General features: G+C 49.1%; 1 protein-coding gene across 1 annotated transcript; it reads right to left on the bottom strand.

The window, feature by feature from the left end:
- Nucleotides 1–2,272: 2,272 nt before the first annotated feature.
- LOC125943495 (uncharacterized) lies at nt 2,273–16,884 on the bottom strand. Its single transcript, XM_049662839.1, has 5 exons — nt 16,804–16,884; nt 15,877–16,249; nt 14,629–14,703; nt 11,948–12,318; nt 2,273–4,015 (listed from the first exon to the last, which is right to left on the bottom strand). The coding sequence occupies exons 1-5, from the start codon at nt 16,882–16,884 to the stop codon at nt 2,555–2,557; spliced, it is 2,361 nt and encodes a 786-aa protein (XP_049518796.1). The 3' UTR covers nt 2,273–2,554.
- Between the last annotated feature and the right edge of the window lie 280 nt (nt 16,885–17,164).

The following is a 17,164-nucleotide window of genomic DNA, read 5'->3' as shown; positions in this document are numbered from 1 at the left end:
CCTTGTATCTGCCCTAAAAGGGCCAGCGATTTGGGCCTTTTAGGGCAGCCACCGCACATCTTCTGCATTGTAAATGAGTACCAGGTGATGACGGATGTAAAGTATGGTCCACATTTAGACAACACAATCTAACGCGTGGTTTTCACTTTGCTGTCATTCAGCTGATGCTGTCGCTGTGGCGTTGATTTCAGTCCCCAGTGAGGCCAGTGACGAATACCTGATTTTTCGCCGAAAGGGTTATGCCGAACATGCGTTGGATGGTGTTTTCATTTCCTTTGTGTTCATGATGATTCAGAGTGGAAAAAATAGCGCCAACATAAGCTAAATACTAAGTCGGCGTGGTCTATTAAAATACCATTGAGGAAGCCTCGCAGGGCTTGTTTCGTGTCCAGAAAAGATTTAGTTTAATAGAAAATCGCGTCTCAAGGTCCGCACACTTTTAGCGCAATTTAGGTCAGCCACCGCCGAGAGGGCAATAGTGACGTTGCATACGCCATCCCCACCTTTTTCTGCCATCAGTGAGTAAAACGGCGCCCGACAGACGGCGGTACAGATTTTTCACAAAACGCAAACGCGTCGCCATGGAGAAAGCGAGCCAAAGCGGAGCGTTTGATTCGCAGCTGCAGCTGGTTTTGGTGATGTGGCGTGGACCGTTCGGGAATGCCGCGACTTCACATGGACGTGGAATTAACTGCTACTTGCAGTTTGTGTCAGTTTCGCACGCAAGCGAAACCAGCGCAGCACTACGCGATAACGAAACTTCTGCAACAGGAAAATCCGGGTGGAACAGAGTGGAGAAAACGAAACCTTTCGACCGCCCGCGACGTTGTCAAGGTGTTCCTTTTTCTAAAAATCAAACAGAACTGCACAAGTAGCATTTTCTTTCCTCCTATACTGCAATACAATTATGTCTTTATTACGAGTAGTTGAGCACTAGTGACAGAATTGTAATCAGGAGTGCCTTCATCGTCGGGCTAGTACTCCAATGTCCCCGTGGAGTCTAATCGTGTCCGGCACTTATCTCAATTTTTAGATTACTAAAGCTCTGTTCGCGATGGAACTGGACGTCTTGGACGTTCTCGAGAATTAATCTATAGCTTTAGCTTGATTTATTATTTAAGTTTAGCGACCCTTTAAGGCACGAGCACAAAAAAGGAGACTGCTGAAAAAGAAATGCGTTGTTTTCCTCTAAGACGTCACACTTATATTTGCTCAATTTCATGATGAATTTCGGAGGATAGCGAATTTTCCATGAAAAACGGCGCATCAATAGGTGGTGTCCAAAAACTTTATGGTCACTTAAGTACCCTTACGTGATTTGAATGTGAAAGCATTATTACTTCTCTATTTAAGTGGTTGCGTCCATAATACGTGACATCATACATCGTCACGTGTCCTTCACAACTCTACCTTAATCCACATTATTCCACTTTATTTGACCTTCATCCTTCACCTTAATTCACTTTACTCCATCTTAAGTCATCTTACTCTAACTTGTTCTAACTTTAATTCACTTTACTTCACTGTAATTCACCTTAATTCACTTTAATTCACAATATTTGCATATATGCTACTAATTAACGTTGTTATACCATTTGCTATCTTCTTCATTACTACTGATCTCATACAAGGCGCTGATGACGTCACTTTGATTTTTGGTACCACTCGTTGCGGGCAAGAACGCCGCCTTTTCCGCCTCATGGGACATGTAATGCTTGCGCATTAATATAAATCACAGATACCGTCACCGATTCTAGAAGGTGGCCGCCGTCGTGAGCTGGCACCATCGGGTGTTTTGGTCTGTGCCCTTGGCGACCGGCGCTTTCCACAGTGCAGTAGACTGAACGCAGGTTTCCTATGTAGTTAAACGTGTGCGCCGAGCACACCGATTGACCGAAAACTAGAGGAAACTTAGCAGTACGCCAAAATCCGGGCCTCCTGTATCATGGGGGCTGAGCTGTAGTAATGGTGCAAGGACGTGGTGTCGAAGGGCATGCACAACTGCTGTGCATTGACATATGTTTTGCAGTTTTAGGAAGTTGGACAGTGCTTAACAAAGACCGAATGCTTGCACTTTGCTATCTTACCTTCCGCTTCGTAATCACGATATTGCCAGAATTCTGTGAGCAATAACATTGCAGGGAAATGTAGTAGACACATGATTGTAAGCAGCCTAAGTTGTACGCACAAGTTCCATGAATAATCGAATTTTATAACAACTGTGCCACATTCATTATTACATTAGCCACACATGCATTATGACCATTTTATGTGGAGAACTGGAAGACAAACGCTGCGGTAGAGGAAAGCAGAAAAGTGCTACAAAGGGGTGGGATTGTTCTTTGTTCTCCGCAAAATGCCAGTTCATGTCCGTTCAGTTTCACAGCGTTAGATATGTGTCGCATCACGGACGCAGAACAGAGTGATGCTCGTCCACAGGACACGTGCCAACTATGCTCAGCATCGACGTCCATGCGCGTTCGCGCCCCGTTAGGTGTGTGTCCGGAAGAGAGCGCAGTCTGTGCAGCGTGGCGTGGCCGCAAAGTAAGAGACGCTAGGTTGTAATGGCGGCTTTGCACTCGGCCGCGACGGCCCGTACGAGCGGGAACTTGGTGGCGCCGCACGAACCGCGATAGTCGTCGTCCCCGAGCGCCCACAGGCCGAAGCATCTGGCGCCGTGGCGTCGCCGCGCGACGTGGACGATCCGGGCGAGCTGGGTGGCGTCGTGGTAGCCGACCCAGATTGAGCCACGGGAGGCCGCCGTGCCGTAGTGGCCCGCGTGAACCTTCGTCCAGTTGGCGGCGCACAGCTCGTGGTAGGCGAGGCTACCAGCTTGCCGGGAGTATCGGCCCGCGGGGCCCAGGCCTCTGGCCGGAGCTCCGGGACTCAGCGACGCCGAGGAGATGGCGCGCACGAAGCTCAACCCCGACAATGGCAGAACCATGCAAGCCTTCTCGAACCCGTCGCGGCCGGTCTCCGAGCGCGCTGCCTTGGGGAAGAGCGAGATGTCCTGCTCTGTGATCGGATACTCCGTGCGGTGGGGCCCGTGCGATCCGTACATACGGAAGAGGAGGAAGTCTGCAATCGCGACCAGACGTCGCACGTCGAACATCTTGCGGCGTCTCCTCTGGTCGTGTGGCAGGAGAACGGCGAGTAGCTGCTCACCATTCAGTGCCCGCTTCACCTCCTGCACAAGCTCGGTCGCGTCTCGCTGCTTAGCGGGAACCGGCCAGTCGATGACGGCGCCGTCAAAATTTTGGTCTTGAAACCAGCGCCGCAATTTGTGCCCAAAATCCCTGGCAATGCGGCGGTCTGAGGCTATGTCCTGGTAGGCTCGCCAGTCATGGCGCGACCCTCCCACTGCGACGAGCACCTTGCTGGGCTGTCCAAATGCGGCGAACCGCTCGATTGCACCCTGTTCCACGTCATGGCCTTCTAGGCTAAGCGTGAAGCCCCTAGAGTTTATGCCGAGAGAGCTGTAGACCAGGTGAGTGCACAGACCCACCGGTATCTGGGACACGTCGAGGCTCATGGTGGACGGACCTTGTTGCGCCGACTGGTTGAAGAAGCAGAACAGGTGATAATGCTGCTGCTGCTGCTGCACCTCTGTTTCGGCTGTCTCGGGTGCAGCGAACGACGCGCGGGCCGTCTTAGCTGTGCTACTCGAAGTGCTGGGTGGAGCTGGTGGCGTCGAAGAAGGCATGTCAGCGAGCGCCTTCAACGGAGCAGCGGATGGGCACGGTGCGGCCTTCTGGTAGACGATCACGGGTGCCGATGGACGTGCCGTGGTCCTCGCGTAGAACAGCATGCCCAGGAGGTACATGGCGAACAAAACAAAGATGCAAAAGCTCACACGCGTGACATAGAGCATGGTGTTGGCGTGGGCCATGTTGCCGCCTCCGATGCGGTCCTCCTCGCCCGCTTGCGCGGACGCGGACCGCGGCACGACTCGTGGCAGTGGCGCCACGACTGCTGCTCCAGGTTCGGGGGCCAGCCGCCTCTTCTTCCTCCTCGACTATTCTTGGAATATTTTGCAAGCGCTCCAGAAATCCTGTTTACCAATGCTATCCAGCGCAGTCCACGGCTACAGTCCTTCCTGCAGGAGAACGTGGCATTAATGCATATCGATGTGACTACAACGCGTCTTGTTGTTCGGCGCTGCGACGCAATTTGAACCTATTTATATCTAAGCGACTCTTAGCCCGAGTGGAGGCTGTCTAAGCCACTACGATATGATAGTCACTGCACATTCCGAGTCACTACACTGTTGGAGTGCAGGTTCAGCTTGGTGTAGAGTTGGGGTGCTCAGTGCAGATTACTAGATCACTTAACGTGCTTTATGTGGTCCCCCAGCCGTGTCGGGAATGACTCTTGCTGTTTAGCAGAGGTAGAGCTCTCCCAGATGTAGCGTAGTGAAAGTAGCGTGCTGGAATGGCGTAGAATGTGGGGGAAGCACTGTGGGGGGCACTCCCAGCAAGGATAGAGCGCGGAGTGGCACTTGGCACATCCCTGGCAGGCCAGCGTGCCCGGCCTGGCCCCTGTATTGTCTTGCATAACTGTGATAAATGAGCGGTTATGTTATGCACGTGCTTATCCTTGACGAACAATTGATTTTAGGCATTGCTTCGTGCGAGCGATGCGCTTCGTCTTTTTTTTTGGTATAAAAAAGAGAGCGGGTTGGGGAGGGGGTGCACTTAGCAAAATGGAACCGTTTCTTGCTTTGAACGGGCAAGAAACTGTATTGTGAATTCGCGCATATTGTAGTGACATTCTACAGTGACAGGTGGGCTCATGTAGATCTCGAGATGTTTTTTGGGGGGCATAGTTTAGCAGAGTTTTATGGTGCCTTCTAAGTCACCAGAAAACTCTGCTTAACCCCATACAGTATTCGATTCCGCCCGCAAACCTGTGAGCGGTCGTGGCGCCGTCGGCTTCACCATCGGCAACGTGCAGGCATCCTTATTTTCGTGTCGTGACTGTAGTCGTCTTAATTATTGTCATCTCTTTCGTCGCCGTTTTCATTCTGATGCAGTCACGTTTACAGGAGCTGCCCATTGACAATGGCGTTATGCGTGCACAATGGATGCTTGCTTGCAGAGGTATGCTCTTGTACCCACCTTGTGGCACGACGGCCCTTCTTTCAAGATAGTGTCATGCTGTAGTTCGTTGGAAAGGGTACTAAAGAGGAACGCTAGATTAGTTCATGCTGGTTCGTAGGTACAGCGCAAGGAGCACGAGACAGACAGGAGTAGACAGAGACAGCGCTATTTTTCGACAAGTTTTATTAGAAAATGCTTGCTCGGAGTGTATATACACTCATAATTACACAAATATGTCAAAATCGGGGTGCGCAAGGATACACATCACGCGTCGAACCCTCTATAGTGCTTCGCATCGAAACCAAAGGCAGTTCGATTGTACGCCGCTACCCATATCGCCTGTCTTCCGCAGAAAGTAAAGTCATTACGGACAACGTTGATGGCATGCTCAAAAGAGACATCATTCGGCCGTCGTCCAATTCTTGGTCGTCCCCTGTTGTGTTGGTACGGAAGACATCTCTGTACAATTTTTCATCGCTTATCGAGCCCTTAATAAGGTCACGCGCAAAGACGTACATCCGATGCCAAGAATCGACGAAGCTATTGACCCTCCAAGGCGCTGTATATTTCTGAAGTCTAGACCTCTGGTCCGTGTATTGGCAAATACAGGCCTATGCACGAAGCGGACAAGGACAAGACAGTCTTTGCAACACCAGACGGACTTGATTAGTTTAACGTAATGCCCATCGGTTTATGTAATGCTCCTGGCACATTTGAACGCATGATAGACCCAGTTTTACGCGGCCTTAAGTGGAATACCTCTTTGTGTTACTTAGATGACATGTTTATTTTTTCTCCAACTTTTCGTCAGCACCTGAGTGTCTGGACGAAATTTTGACTTGCATTTTCAACACTGGACTCCAACTCAACACAAAAAAATGTCATTTTGCCAGAAAGAACATGAAAGTGTTGGTCCACCTTATCAGTAAAGACGGTGTTCGACCAGATCCTGACAAGGTTGCGTCCGTGATTCGGTTCCCTCTCCCCGAAAATCAAAAACAATTAAGGAGTTTCTTGGGGCTGGCATCCTTCTTCCGCCGCTTCATCTGTCATTTTGCTGCCATGGCGTCGCCACTGCACAAGTTGCTGACGTCGGGCACTGCTTTCAGTTGGACAGACGACTGCAAACGTTCTTTCCAAGCCCTGAAGGAAGCCTTAACATCCGACCCCGTCCGTTGTCACTTCGGTGAGAATGCAACAACTTGTTTGCACACCGACGCTAGTGGACATGGGATCGGTGCTGTCCTCCCACAGCGCGATATCAGTTTTCACTCATAATTGCATCAGTATGTCACAATCGTGTTGTGCAAAGATACACATGACACCACGTGTCGAAACCATGCGTGCCGATAAAAAATGAGTGGCAGCAAAAAAGAAAACTTCAACTCGGCATTCTTAATTTGTTGCTGCTCTTAATCTCTTATCTGCGCTCGTGGTTTCGACGCATGCTCTCCTATGTAGATTAGCATGGTGCATACGCACCACGAATATGACATGGTGGCGGCATTATGATCTGCACACTCTGTGCAACCGCTTCAAAGTCTTCCGAAGACTTCCGTTGCACGATGCAAAGAAAATTGTGTCATCGCCTGTCACGGCGGAACCTAGCTTGCCTATAGGCCTGCCCACTTCAGACCGATTGGGCACTTACGTAGCAGCAGAAAAAAAAGCACTTACAGAGCAACAGCTTACTGCTACTTATAGAGCAACAGCATAAAAAAAGAAGCAGAAGAAGAAGAAAGGCAGCGTAAATAAACTTTGACATATTTCTTTTTTATCTATAGCGTTAGATCGGGTCGTATGGTGACTAACACGGATTTCCACGCGTTTCAAGTTAGCCAGTGTTAGACGTTTCAGGTGAATTTCTACGACCATTAGCCACACCTTTACTTTTTTAAGTGCTTAAATCTATTTTCTTCTTTTTTATTTGACCATTGAGAATTGCTTCTCAATACATCAAGTAGCAGCCATTGCAAGACACGGTGCTTCTATGCCACAACGCTGTGCACGAGACGTGACAACGTTTGCTGCGTTTCAAGGGCCTCCGCCATTCCCCGCCAGTCTCTTTTCATGTTGTTAAGATTCATTTCATTTGCATCATGCTAAGACTAATTATACACGATGTTACAAGAACAATCGACTGATATATTTAATATTTATGGTTGATTGTTTGGTTCATAGAACGTTTTCATTGTCGCATAGCAACAATGGGGCTATGAGAAACGCCGCAGTAGATGGCTGTGGATTGTAATAAAGCACCTGCCCTACTTGCGTTTATCTAAATCAAAGTACTTGGGTGTCTTTGAATTTTTTCCATTTGAATACCGCGGCCGCGGCAGAAAGTTGAACCCGCGATATCGTTTTCAGACGCAGAACGCCATATCCAATGCGCCATAATTAGAACTACTCATGCCTTTGTATTTCTTATAAAAAAGAACTTGTGTTCTCTCTCTAGCAATAAAGTTGCTTATTAGTTCGTGACGCAAACGGAAGTTATAATAAAACCTGTCGCTTGCGCGGCGCGACATTCAAGAAGACAGGCTGCATGGTGTAGCACCACAGCCTATTATTTACTTTCTTTTGTGCTCAAAACAAAACAACGAAACTTGTTTTTGCATATAACTGATAACCTGTGGCAGTAAATTGTCCTGGGGAAAATTGGATTGAAATTGAAGATAACTTATTTTTTAAGTTGGTGCACGAAAACTGTGACATTTACGAACTTTTGCGATCTCTTAACTTTCACCGCCAAAATTAAAGGTACCAGTACGTAAAAGACAATAAATACACTATCATGCACATCTAGCATGTAGCAAGGTATGCACAGAAAAGGTTTCGATAGAATCACGCCCTAAGACGTATGAAAAAATTGCCAAATATGGCTAATTTTTAGCCTATTGTTGAAAGCAAAGTCAGTTTTTTTTGTTTGTGTCTGGCATTTTTTGGGCGGCTTGCCCAGACAATACAGTGTATTTTATTTTCGTTAGAAAACGCTTTGTAACGTAGGCATAAAAAGCATTAACGCACAGACAATTTTAATTATGGTTTTAGACTCCCTCAAAGTCGGGAACGTTGCGCAACTGCGCAGGCCACATTTCCCAACATGACCAAGTTATTTTTCATGCTGAAAAGGAAGACGTGTGCTGAAAAAAATAAGCTTGGTCCTGATGTGCAGAAGGATTTTACTGTGTGATATAAAGATTTCGTTGAAATTAGAAAAGTTGTTGGCAACCCCCCTCTCCTTATCTGAACTGTCCCAAAATTTTCCCGCACTGGTCGGTGACAAACATACAGTCTTGAGTTGTACGTAGACCTCTCACTGTGGATACTAAATTGGGCATACTTACAGTAACTTTTTCGCGATGTTCTCTCAGCACTTCTCGCTTGGACTATCGCATACAAAGAGCACGTGCGAGAGCCACTTCGATTGGTCGTCGATGTAATGAGTGGTAACGGTCGTGTATGGAGTTTTCGGTAATCATCTGTCTACACATCTCTCGTTAGCTCTCATCGACTGTCGCTTATGACTGCCAGAATACCAGGCGCTAGGGGTCATCTAACATTACCGACAAGTTCTGCAATTTTTCTCGCGACTGCCATTCGGTGAGGGAGAATTTCCCCTACTTTTATAGACTCATGGATGTAGTTATTGAACTAAATCCGCAATACCGACGTCGTAAGGGCATAAATATTGAGCGCATAAGCGTTTCTCTATGCTCAGCTACAAATGTTATTTTACAGTCCTTGAAACACCTAGGTTCGCATGTGCGCGTTGTAAACATAGTAATATTTGCGTTTTCAGCGGGCTCCGAGGCGTCACATGGTTGGCTCTATGCATCTGCGACGTGCCACTCTTTGATGACCCGCCGTGGTGGTGTACTGGGTTTGGCGTTAGGCTGCTAAGCCCGAGGGCGCGGGTTCGAGTCCTGGCCACGGTGGCCACATTTAGATGGGGGCGAAATGCAAAAACGGTCATGCACCGTGCATCGCATGCAGGTTAAAGAACCCCAGGTGGTCAAAAATATTCCCCAGCGACACCGTGCACAATAATCATACCGTGGTGTCGGTACTAACAACCTAGAATTAACTTGACCACTCTTTGATGAAGTATAAACGAGGAAGAATTTGCATGCTGTGCATCGCATGTGCCCGACAGACGCCAGTGGTGCGCTGTACATGATGAGATCCAACTTGTCACACGGCAATTTTTTTTCGCATCGGATTTTTGCATCGACCCACTTCCATTCCGGCTGCCAAGTCTTGACTCCCGCCTGTCGCCGTCGTAGACGCCGTAGACGTAGGACACAGGTACTGGTCGCTGCTGTGTTTATTGTGTCTATTGCTCGGAAAGCTTTCTAATAGTAGTATACTCTGCTTGACAAGGTAAGAATGCAATGAGTTCCGATTTTGAGAAGCAGGCCTGCACACCACTGTTTGCTAGCTGTAAGTTCCATTCCACAAGATTAGCCGGCATGCATTTAAAGGAATACATAACGCTGCGCTTCTTCCTCGGTGTTCCTGCATGGATGTGGCTCTAGCTTTGATACACAACACCTTCACTACCGCTGCGACCAAGGCCTTCAACTGTGTGCTGGAGTGCGATAGCTATGTGGGTCCGTGGGTCATGTTTTGGTATACTGTCTTCTAGCCATTATGCATATCGCCGGCCCGGCCCGGCCGATGAAGTACCAATGTCAGCCTCCTCTGCACAAGTCTCTCACCATACCTCTTGTATGCGTGCGTTCTTCAGACTGTTACATACGCTTCCCATGCGGGGTCACTGAATTATTCAGTCGCTCAGTCATGTTTCTGCAAGTTTAGGCGTGCCGAGCTTAGTTTGGACCATAGCGCAAAAACTGACGGCTGCCCTACTTGTTCTCTGCACTAAATTACATCGCGCAAGGACTAGTTTTCTTTCGCCTAACCACGAGTCTGGAAAATGCTCTGTCGCCGAGAACTTTCGTGGATTCCGCAGGAGGTCTATGAAGCGACTCCAGACCTCATCTCTCGATGACTGTTCACGGTAATCCGATTAGCATTCGTGCAATATGGCGATATACTGTATACCTTAATTAATAATTTCTTTAATAACTGTAGTGGTCATTCTGAGACTTCTGCCGCTTCGTTCTACATGCGACATACGTTGCATCCGTTATCAGACCACTTTGCTGGGGCACTCTCTTGCCAAGGTCACTAATGACCATGAAGACGACTGTTGACGGCGCAGTGTGATGACGATAGAATGACGAAGAATGAGTGACGCCGCTTGAACGATAAAAGTGATATAATGACAACATGACGACGATGGTATGACAATGTATGCATGACACCGACTGTTTGACGATGACGAAATGACGAGGTCAGCGGTGACATAATTACGATTAAATACGACAGCATGATTACAATAGAATGACGAACGAGAAATGACGTCAATCGAATTACGAAGGCTGTGTGACGACGATGACATGACAATGGTGGGGATGACGTTTATGAAGTCATGACGATAGTAATATGACAGTGTGATGACGACGACATAATGACAAAGGCAAGTAGGCGACTGCGTGACCACGACGTCGGAGGAAGAAATCAGATTGATGACGATGGAACGACCAAGACGGCCTCACGACGACGGTGAGACAGCGAATGCATGATGGCTGTGTGAAGAGGATGGCGTAAGTACGATGGCATGACCACAGTCGGATGACAAAGCTAGAATGACAACGATGCAATAACCATGACTCGATCACGACCACAAGCACATAGCTAGTGGCTGAAGCTGCTAGGGAACTTGGGATACTTGACCGGCGTAAAAGGATAGATAGACAAGTAGATAGATAGAATCACATTAAAATAATGCCATAGAATTAAAAGCAATATTAATGCGATAGCATCGCATATAAATTCAGGCTTTTTCCGCGGACATTACACAAGTCTCTAGGCAGAAACCGCGGTTGATGCCGCTCGTGTAACAAGGGTATAAACTTGCAACAGTGATCGCTTCGTCGTCGTTTTCCCCCAAACAGCTTCGCTATTTGTCTACTGATGCATCTGCCCGACGAGGCATGGAAAAAGATGCAAATGCACGCCACAGTGTGGTTCACTAGATGTATTTATTTCACCAACAATTCTCGATGCCAAGTTTATGCAGTAGTATTTCAGGTTACATGCTTAATCTACGCAATAGTTCTCTCTTTTCCCCGAACCATGGCCATTACGCTCTTGCTCACGGCCGTCCATAATTAATGTGATAATGCTATAAGAATAGTTACCAATAACCCTAAACATGTTTACATTATCAAATTTCTTTGTTGAGTTGTACAGTATCTAGAGAAAGCTCAGGCGTTCGTCCATCTAATGAAATTCCACTTGTACTGCTAATACGCACATATCATTGTGACGGAGCTTATAGTTCGTTCTTCCTTATGTATTCCCTAAATAAGCTAGGAGATGGCTACATTAGGCACGTATAATATTCACTTAGAATAAGTAATAAATTGCAACGTATGCGACGAAACCTCTAACGTTATCACTAAAGTAGAAAAATACAATCTAATAAACTAATTACAGCGACAGAAGCAACAAATGTCCCCGTCAATGTCAAGCTACGCTCGTTTCCATAGGGTCGTCGAGAGTCAGCATGTGCTTGTTGCATGCACAAGCATATACTGCTTGTGCGCGGCCGAGCAAATTTCCAACCCCGAGTCTATAGCACAGTCGACTTTGTAGAGTCTTATGAGGTTGACAGGAATATCAGGGCGTTCGCTAACTCACAGCGAATTACAAGACGCTCCGAGACCATCATTCTGCCAAGTTGGGCCACCGACAGAGTGTGTGGGCCCGTGGAATACCGCGTACCCGTGGACGGAAGGCGTGGTGAGCTTGGCCTTGACGGTGAGACAAGGCAACAGTGCAGCTGAATTCCGTTGGACTCCTTTACCACCGCCGCCAGCGCTGATGTTGATGACTGAGACTATTCTCGAAGGCACATGGTAAGCCAACCACATGGAAGTTTTACGTGGGGATATGGCGAGGAACTCGCGCACGCCACAAGCAGCACCAGCGCCTGGGAACACACGCTGCGCCAGCTTCAATCTTGTTGGAAGTTCCTTGTGCCATTTCCACAGGAGCGATGAGACCTGGTTGCTGTGTCGCGGCTGCAGCAACCACCGTACGTCCTGGACCGGGAAGACGAGTGTCGCCTGCTCCACGATGCCTTCCCCTGAAAAGTTATCAAAAAAGAAGAAGTCAGAAGGAAGTATTAGTTCACGTCTAAGACGTATTATGTTAAATTTACGCAAAATCTTTTTCTCCAAGAGAAACATTGTCACGTAGACAAAGTCAGGTGACCACAAAGCTGAGAGGTGTAAACTCGTCAGTTGTGCGAACTTGTGCCCACAAAGTAAAACTACTACAGCAGCGATACCGGCAAAAAGGTTGCCGATCTCCGCTGATCGTACGCCAATGTCATCCCCATAAGTGTAATTGGTACGATAACGCCTAATTCAAGAGGAACAGTTTACAGCAGGCCTACATCAGGAAAATATAACTTTGATTACAAGCAGAATTGAATTGTTTCAGTCTTGGATATGTAACTTCATTTATGATAAGCGCTAGAAGTTCAATCACTGCCATCGCCCATTCTTTGAGCACTGCAATGAAACCTAAGACGAGCTTTTGAATATGCATGGCGTGTTCTTTACAATCAACTACACGACTTTAGAATTTAGCAACATCCCGATCGCAAGTTCCTGTGAAATCGCCACAGGATACACTCTAAAAAAGTTTACACCCTTTGGGTTGTTTGTATCTTGTCACCCCCCCCAAACAATAATCGTCATTTGCCTTGCTTGCGTTTCCTTTCTTGAAAACTCGGCGCTCGCTACTTTCCTGTCGAGAATGCATTGTCACGTTGATAACGCGCGTGCCGTTCGGGACTAGGAAGTACCGGGCTCGCCGCGTTAAAGAAAGGAAATGCGGACAAGACAGATGACGATTATTGTTTCGGGACAAGAAACCACCCAAAGGATGTAAACTTTTTTTAGAGTGTATGCTTCTCTCTCTCTCTCTCTCTCTCTCTCGCAGTCAGGCGCACGCTGATTGGCTGATTGAGCAAAATCAGATGAGCTGATTGGCTGGTTGAGCCCTATTCCACGCGAAGGCGGTAGTATCGCCGAGGCGATCGTCGCAGAATACATCCCAGAACTGTCAAGGCGAAAAATCAAGCGCCCAACCGGCCAGGCAAACACGGGTAGTTGGCAAAGGCGAAAAACAAAGCCCTCGTTTTCGCGGACACTCAGCAAAGTGTTTTCCCTCGCTCCGCAGCACGCTTGGAAAAAACCCTATAGACAGGTCACGCCCACCAGCGCCTCACCAGGCCCACCCTCAAACGCCCATGCATGCATTCTCCGTTGCCTTATTTATCGAGCAGGCGCCTTCCCGGCAGCCCCCCGCGTGAGTTCTTCCTAAGCTAAGCCGATTGGTGCGCATGGTCTATGCGGCACGTGCTGTTGTGGCGCTTTTCAAGGGTATCTACCACGCGTGCTGCAGAGGAGAGCCCAAATGCCCGATACTTCGCCCCCCCCCCCCCTCACAGACACGCTCACAAGACTGGACATGCCCCTGGGTGTCCAACAACATCATATCCAAGAACATAATGTCCAACAACATCTTGCATCGTCCAAATCGAGTAGGTCAGGGGTATGGCTAGCCGAAACGTTCGGGGCTGTTGGCACGTGATGGTTCTCAGTGAGGGCTGCAATGACGGGGCCCGCATGCGGTGTCTGGCGTCGTTTGGAGCTCCATGTGACCGCTCGAGGTGACTTGAGCTCGAAGCGAGCCCTCTTTCAGAGGTGATGCACGCTTCACACAACCGGCACTAGCGTACAAATGGCCTCCTCGGGGAGAGGTCGACGATGGCGGTAGTGATGGACCGGGGAGCCGCCGTAGCAGCCAGGATGGCCACGCCTGTTGTAGCTTGGAATTCTGCGTAAGGCGAGCATATCGGAGGTAGCGTGTGTAAAAATGTCGAGAATAATAGACAACGGATGAAGGGCTCAGCCGAGCTGACGTTTTGAACTTGTGTAATGACTGAAGTTTGGCTAGGCGCTTGATGGGCGCTCGTAGTAGCTCTGAGGTCGTATACTCTTACGGGCCCTATTGATCTACCGCCATGTTTTTTTCCGTAGAAGGTACACCAAGCTAGAAATGCATTTCGCGATCACGAAAGGGCCATCCCATCGTGGCGCGAGGGAGACAGCAAACCCTTTTGCTGCATCGCTGAGTGGGTGCGTGCGGCGGAGCGCTTCGTCGCCGACCGCGAACTCCAGGGGCCGCCTGCCCTTGTTGTATTGGTTGCCATGTTCCAGTCGGGAAAGGTCCAAGCTTTCCCTGGCCTCCTTTAGAGTGTGGGTCTGGAAAGGTTTTGAGTGAACGTAAGAGCAATTGCAAGCTGGTAATACAGATGCTTGTGTGAAAGCATGCTCAATAGGAAACCGGAGCTCACGACCGAGAATAGCCGCCGGCGTAATACCTGTCGACCGGTTTACCGTGGTCCTCGTGGCGAAGGCCATCTCCTGGATACGAACGTCCCAGTCTTTGTGCCACTCTGTGCAAGCAAATTGTGTCTTAAGGTTTCAGATGACACGTTCTGTAATGTTGGCTGGAGGGTGGTAGGGCGTCGTCCTTTTGTGATGCAGGCCAAGAGCTTTGAAAGTGCCAATGAATGTCCTACCCGGGAACTATGTGGCATTATCGGTGATAAGCTGCGCAGGGAAACCGAAACGGACGAAGGTTTTCACCAGACTATCCCAGATTATCTTAGAATCTAGTTTGCGTAACGGGCACCGTCCTAGCCCTTTCGAGAAATGATCAGTGACCGCTAACAAGTACTGATTCTCCTTAGCTGGTCTGGGGCATGGGCTAATTACATCACAGGCCAAAATTTTCCATGGGTGTCGGCTCTCCACGGGTTGCATTAACCCCAGTGGTTTCGTTCCCCTCGTTTTCACAGCCTGGCAGGTAGGATAAGTGTGAACGTATTTCAAGGCATCCTTTCTCAATTGCGGCCATATTGCGACGCGACACCACTTCTCAAGTGTTTTCTTGCCGTCGCTATGACCAGTGAGGCATGTGTCGCGAAAGTACTCCAGTTTGCGCAGGCTCCTAGGCACACCGACACGGAATGGGAACTCACCACAATCCATACCGGTAGCAGGTATCTACCGCAAGAGCAGGCCATCGTCTGCGTTCAAGTAGCAGTCGTAGCTGCCGGTAGGCACTATGCTCCCGGCAGGGTTGGTGCTGCCCAAGGCCTTGCGTGCCTGATTGCACTGGTCGTCGCTTACCTGAGCGTCGAGTAGCTGCTGGCGGGAGACCAGTGTGCCCCAGGCGTCTACAGGCACTGCCACAGCAAGGACTTCGGGTGCCGGCTCGCCAGCCCCGGATAGTGGCACTCAGGACAGGGTGTCGGCTACTTTGGTGAACGTCTTGCATTCCATCCTGTAATTACACTTCTGAAGAGCGAGAGCCCAGTGGAATAAGCGTCCGGCTGGGTTTTGCAACTTTGATAGCAACGTCGGCCCCTGGTGATCAGTTTGAATAGTAAACTCAGCCCCATACAGATACATGTCAAATTTCTTTAGTGCAAATACAATTGCCAGCACTCTTTCACTGTTACGGTATTTCCGTTCTGCTCCCGTGAGAGCGGGGCTCGCAAACGCCAGAGGGCAAAGTTTTTCTTGATGCTCCTGAAGTTAAACTGCAACAATGCCATACTCACTTGCATCCGTCTGCACGGAGAAGGACAGGTTGAGGTTGGGAAGCCGCAGACGTGCGGTATCCGCGATAGCCGTTGACAGAGCCTGATTTGATCCCTGCTCCACGTCAGTCCAGTGCCAACAGGCACCTTTCCTGAGGAGCTCATGGAGGGGCCTTGCCAGGTCAGCGCAGTTAGGGATGAAGTGGCGGTAGAAGGCCACCATGCCTGAAAACCCCTGCAGGCTCTTGACATCTGTTGGTGGTGAAAGCTGCAGTATGGCCTGGAGTTTCTCCTCGTCTGACCGCACTGTGCCTTGCTCGACAATGAAACCGAGGTGGTTGATTCTGGTTGAAACAATTTGAACCTCCCGGGGGTTGATGGTGACGCCTGTGTCCTGCATTCATTGTAAAACAGTGGTTAGGTGAATGAGATGCTCATCCAGGCTTTCCAAGAACCCTACCACGTCTTTCACGTAGGCCACCGCACAGATGAATTTGGCGTCCCGAAGCACAATATCCATTACACGCTATAACGTCGCGGGTGAATTGCACAAACCGAAGGCCAATCGAACAAATTTGAACAATCGCGAATGACAAGTGAATGCAGTCTTCGCATTCTTCGCAATTTGCAGAAAGCCCCTGCTACAGTCAAGGTGGGAGGAAAGAGAAAGGCAGAAAGCATGGAGGTTAACCAGAATAACGTCCGGTTAGCTACCCTACACCGGAGGAATGGGAAAGGGGAATACAAAGATGACAGAGAGAGAGAGGAGGGAAGGAAAGAACGGAATTATCGGTGAGTTAACTGACGCGTGACTATGAAAGTACAGTCAAGAGTAGTAAAAGACTTTGCAGACCCAAGTGAGTACATCACAGACTCGATTGATTGAAAGAGGTACCAGTCTCGAAATGTGACAGCATTCTACCGACGGAAGTCGACACATAACCGCACCTTGCCATCTTTCTTAGGTGCCAGAACAGTTGTAAACGCCCAGGGGCTTTTGGATGGTCTTACTTTACCGGCGGCGACCATTTCGTCCAGAGCGATGTCAAGTACTGCTCGCTTGTGGACGCTCAGGGGCCGCGGGTGGACACGGATTGGGCCGGCGCAGCTGGTGTCGATCCTTGTGTCAGCAAGGCCGTGGCCTAGTGGTAGAACGCCCGCCTCGGCTGCGGGAGGCTGTGGGTTCGATTCCCACCGCCGCCGGGCACCCACTGGTTCAAAAGGGTACAAGCGTACCCCGGCCTGGCGTTCGGCTTCCCTCAGGGGTGATACGCTTGGGAAAGGAGCCTGCGCCCTGAATTCCCGTCGA

Source organism: Dermacentor silvarum, chromosome 1 (genome assembly GCF_013339745.2).
Source record: "Dermacentor silvarum isolate Dsil-2018 chromosome 1, BIME_Dsil_1.4, whole genome shotgun sequence".
Taxonomy (NCBI): Eukaryota; Metazoa; Arthropoda; class Arachnida; order Ixodida; family Ixodidae; genus Dermacentor; species Dermacentor silvarum.
Note: the sequence above shows the minus strand (reverse complement) of the source record. Positions and strands in the feature narration are given on the sequence as shown.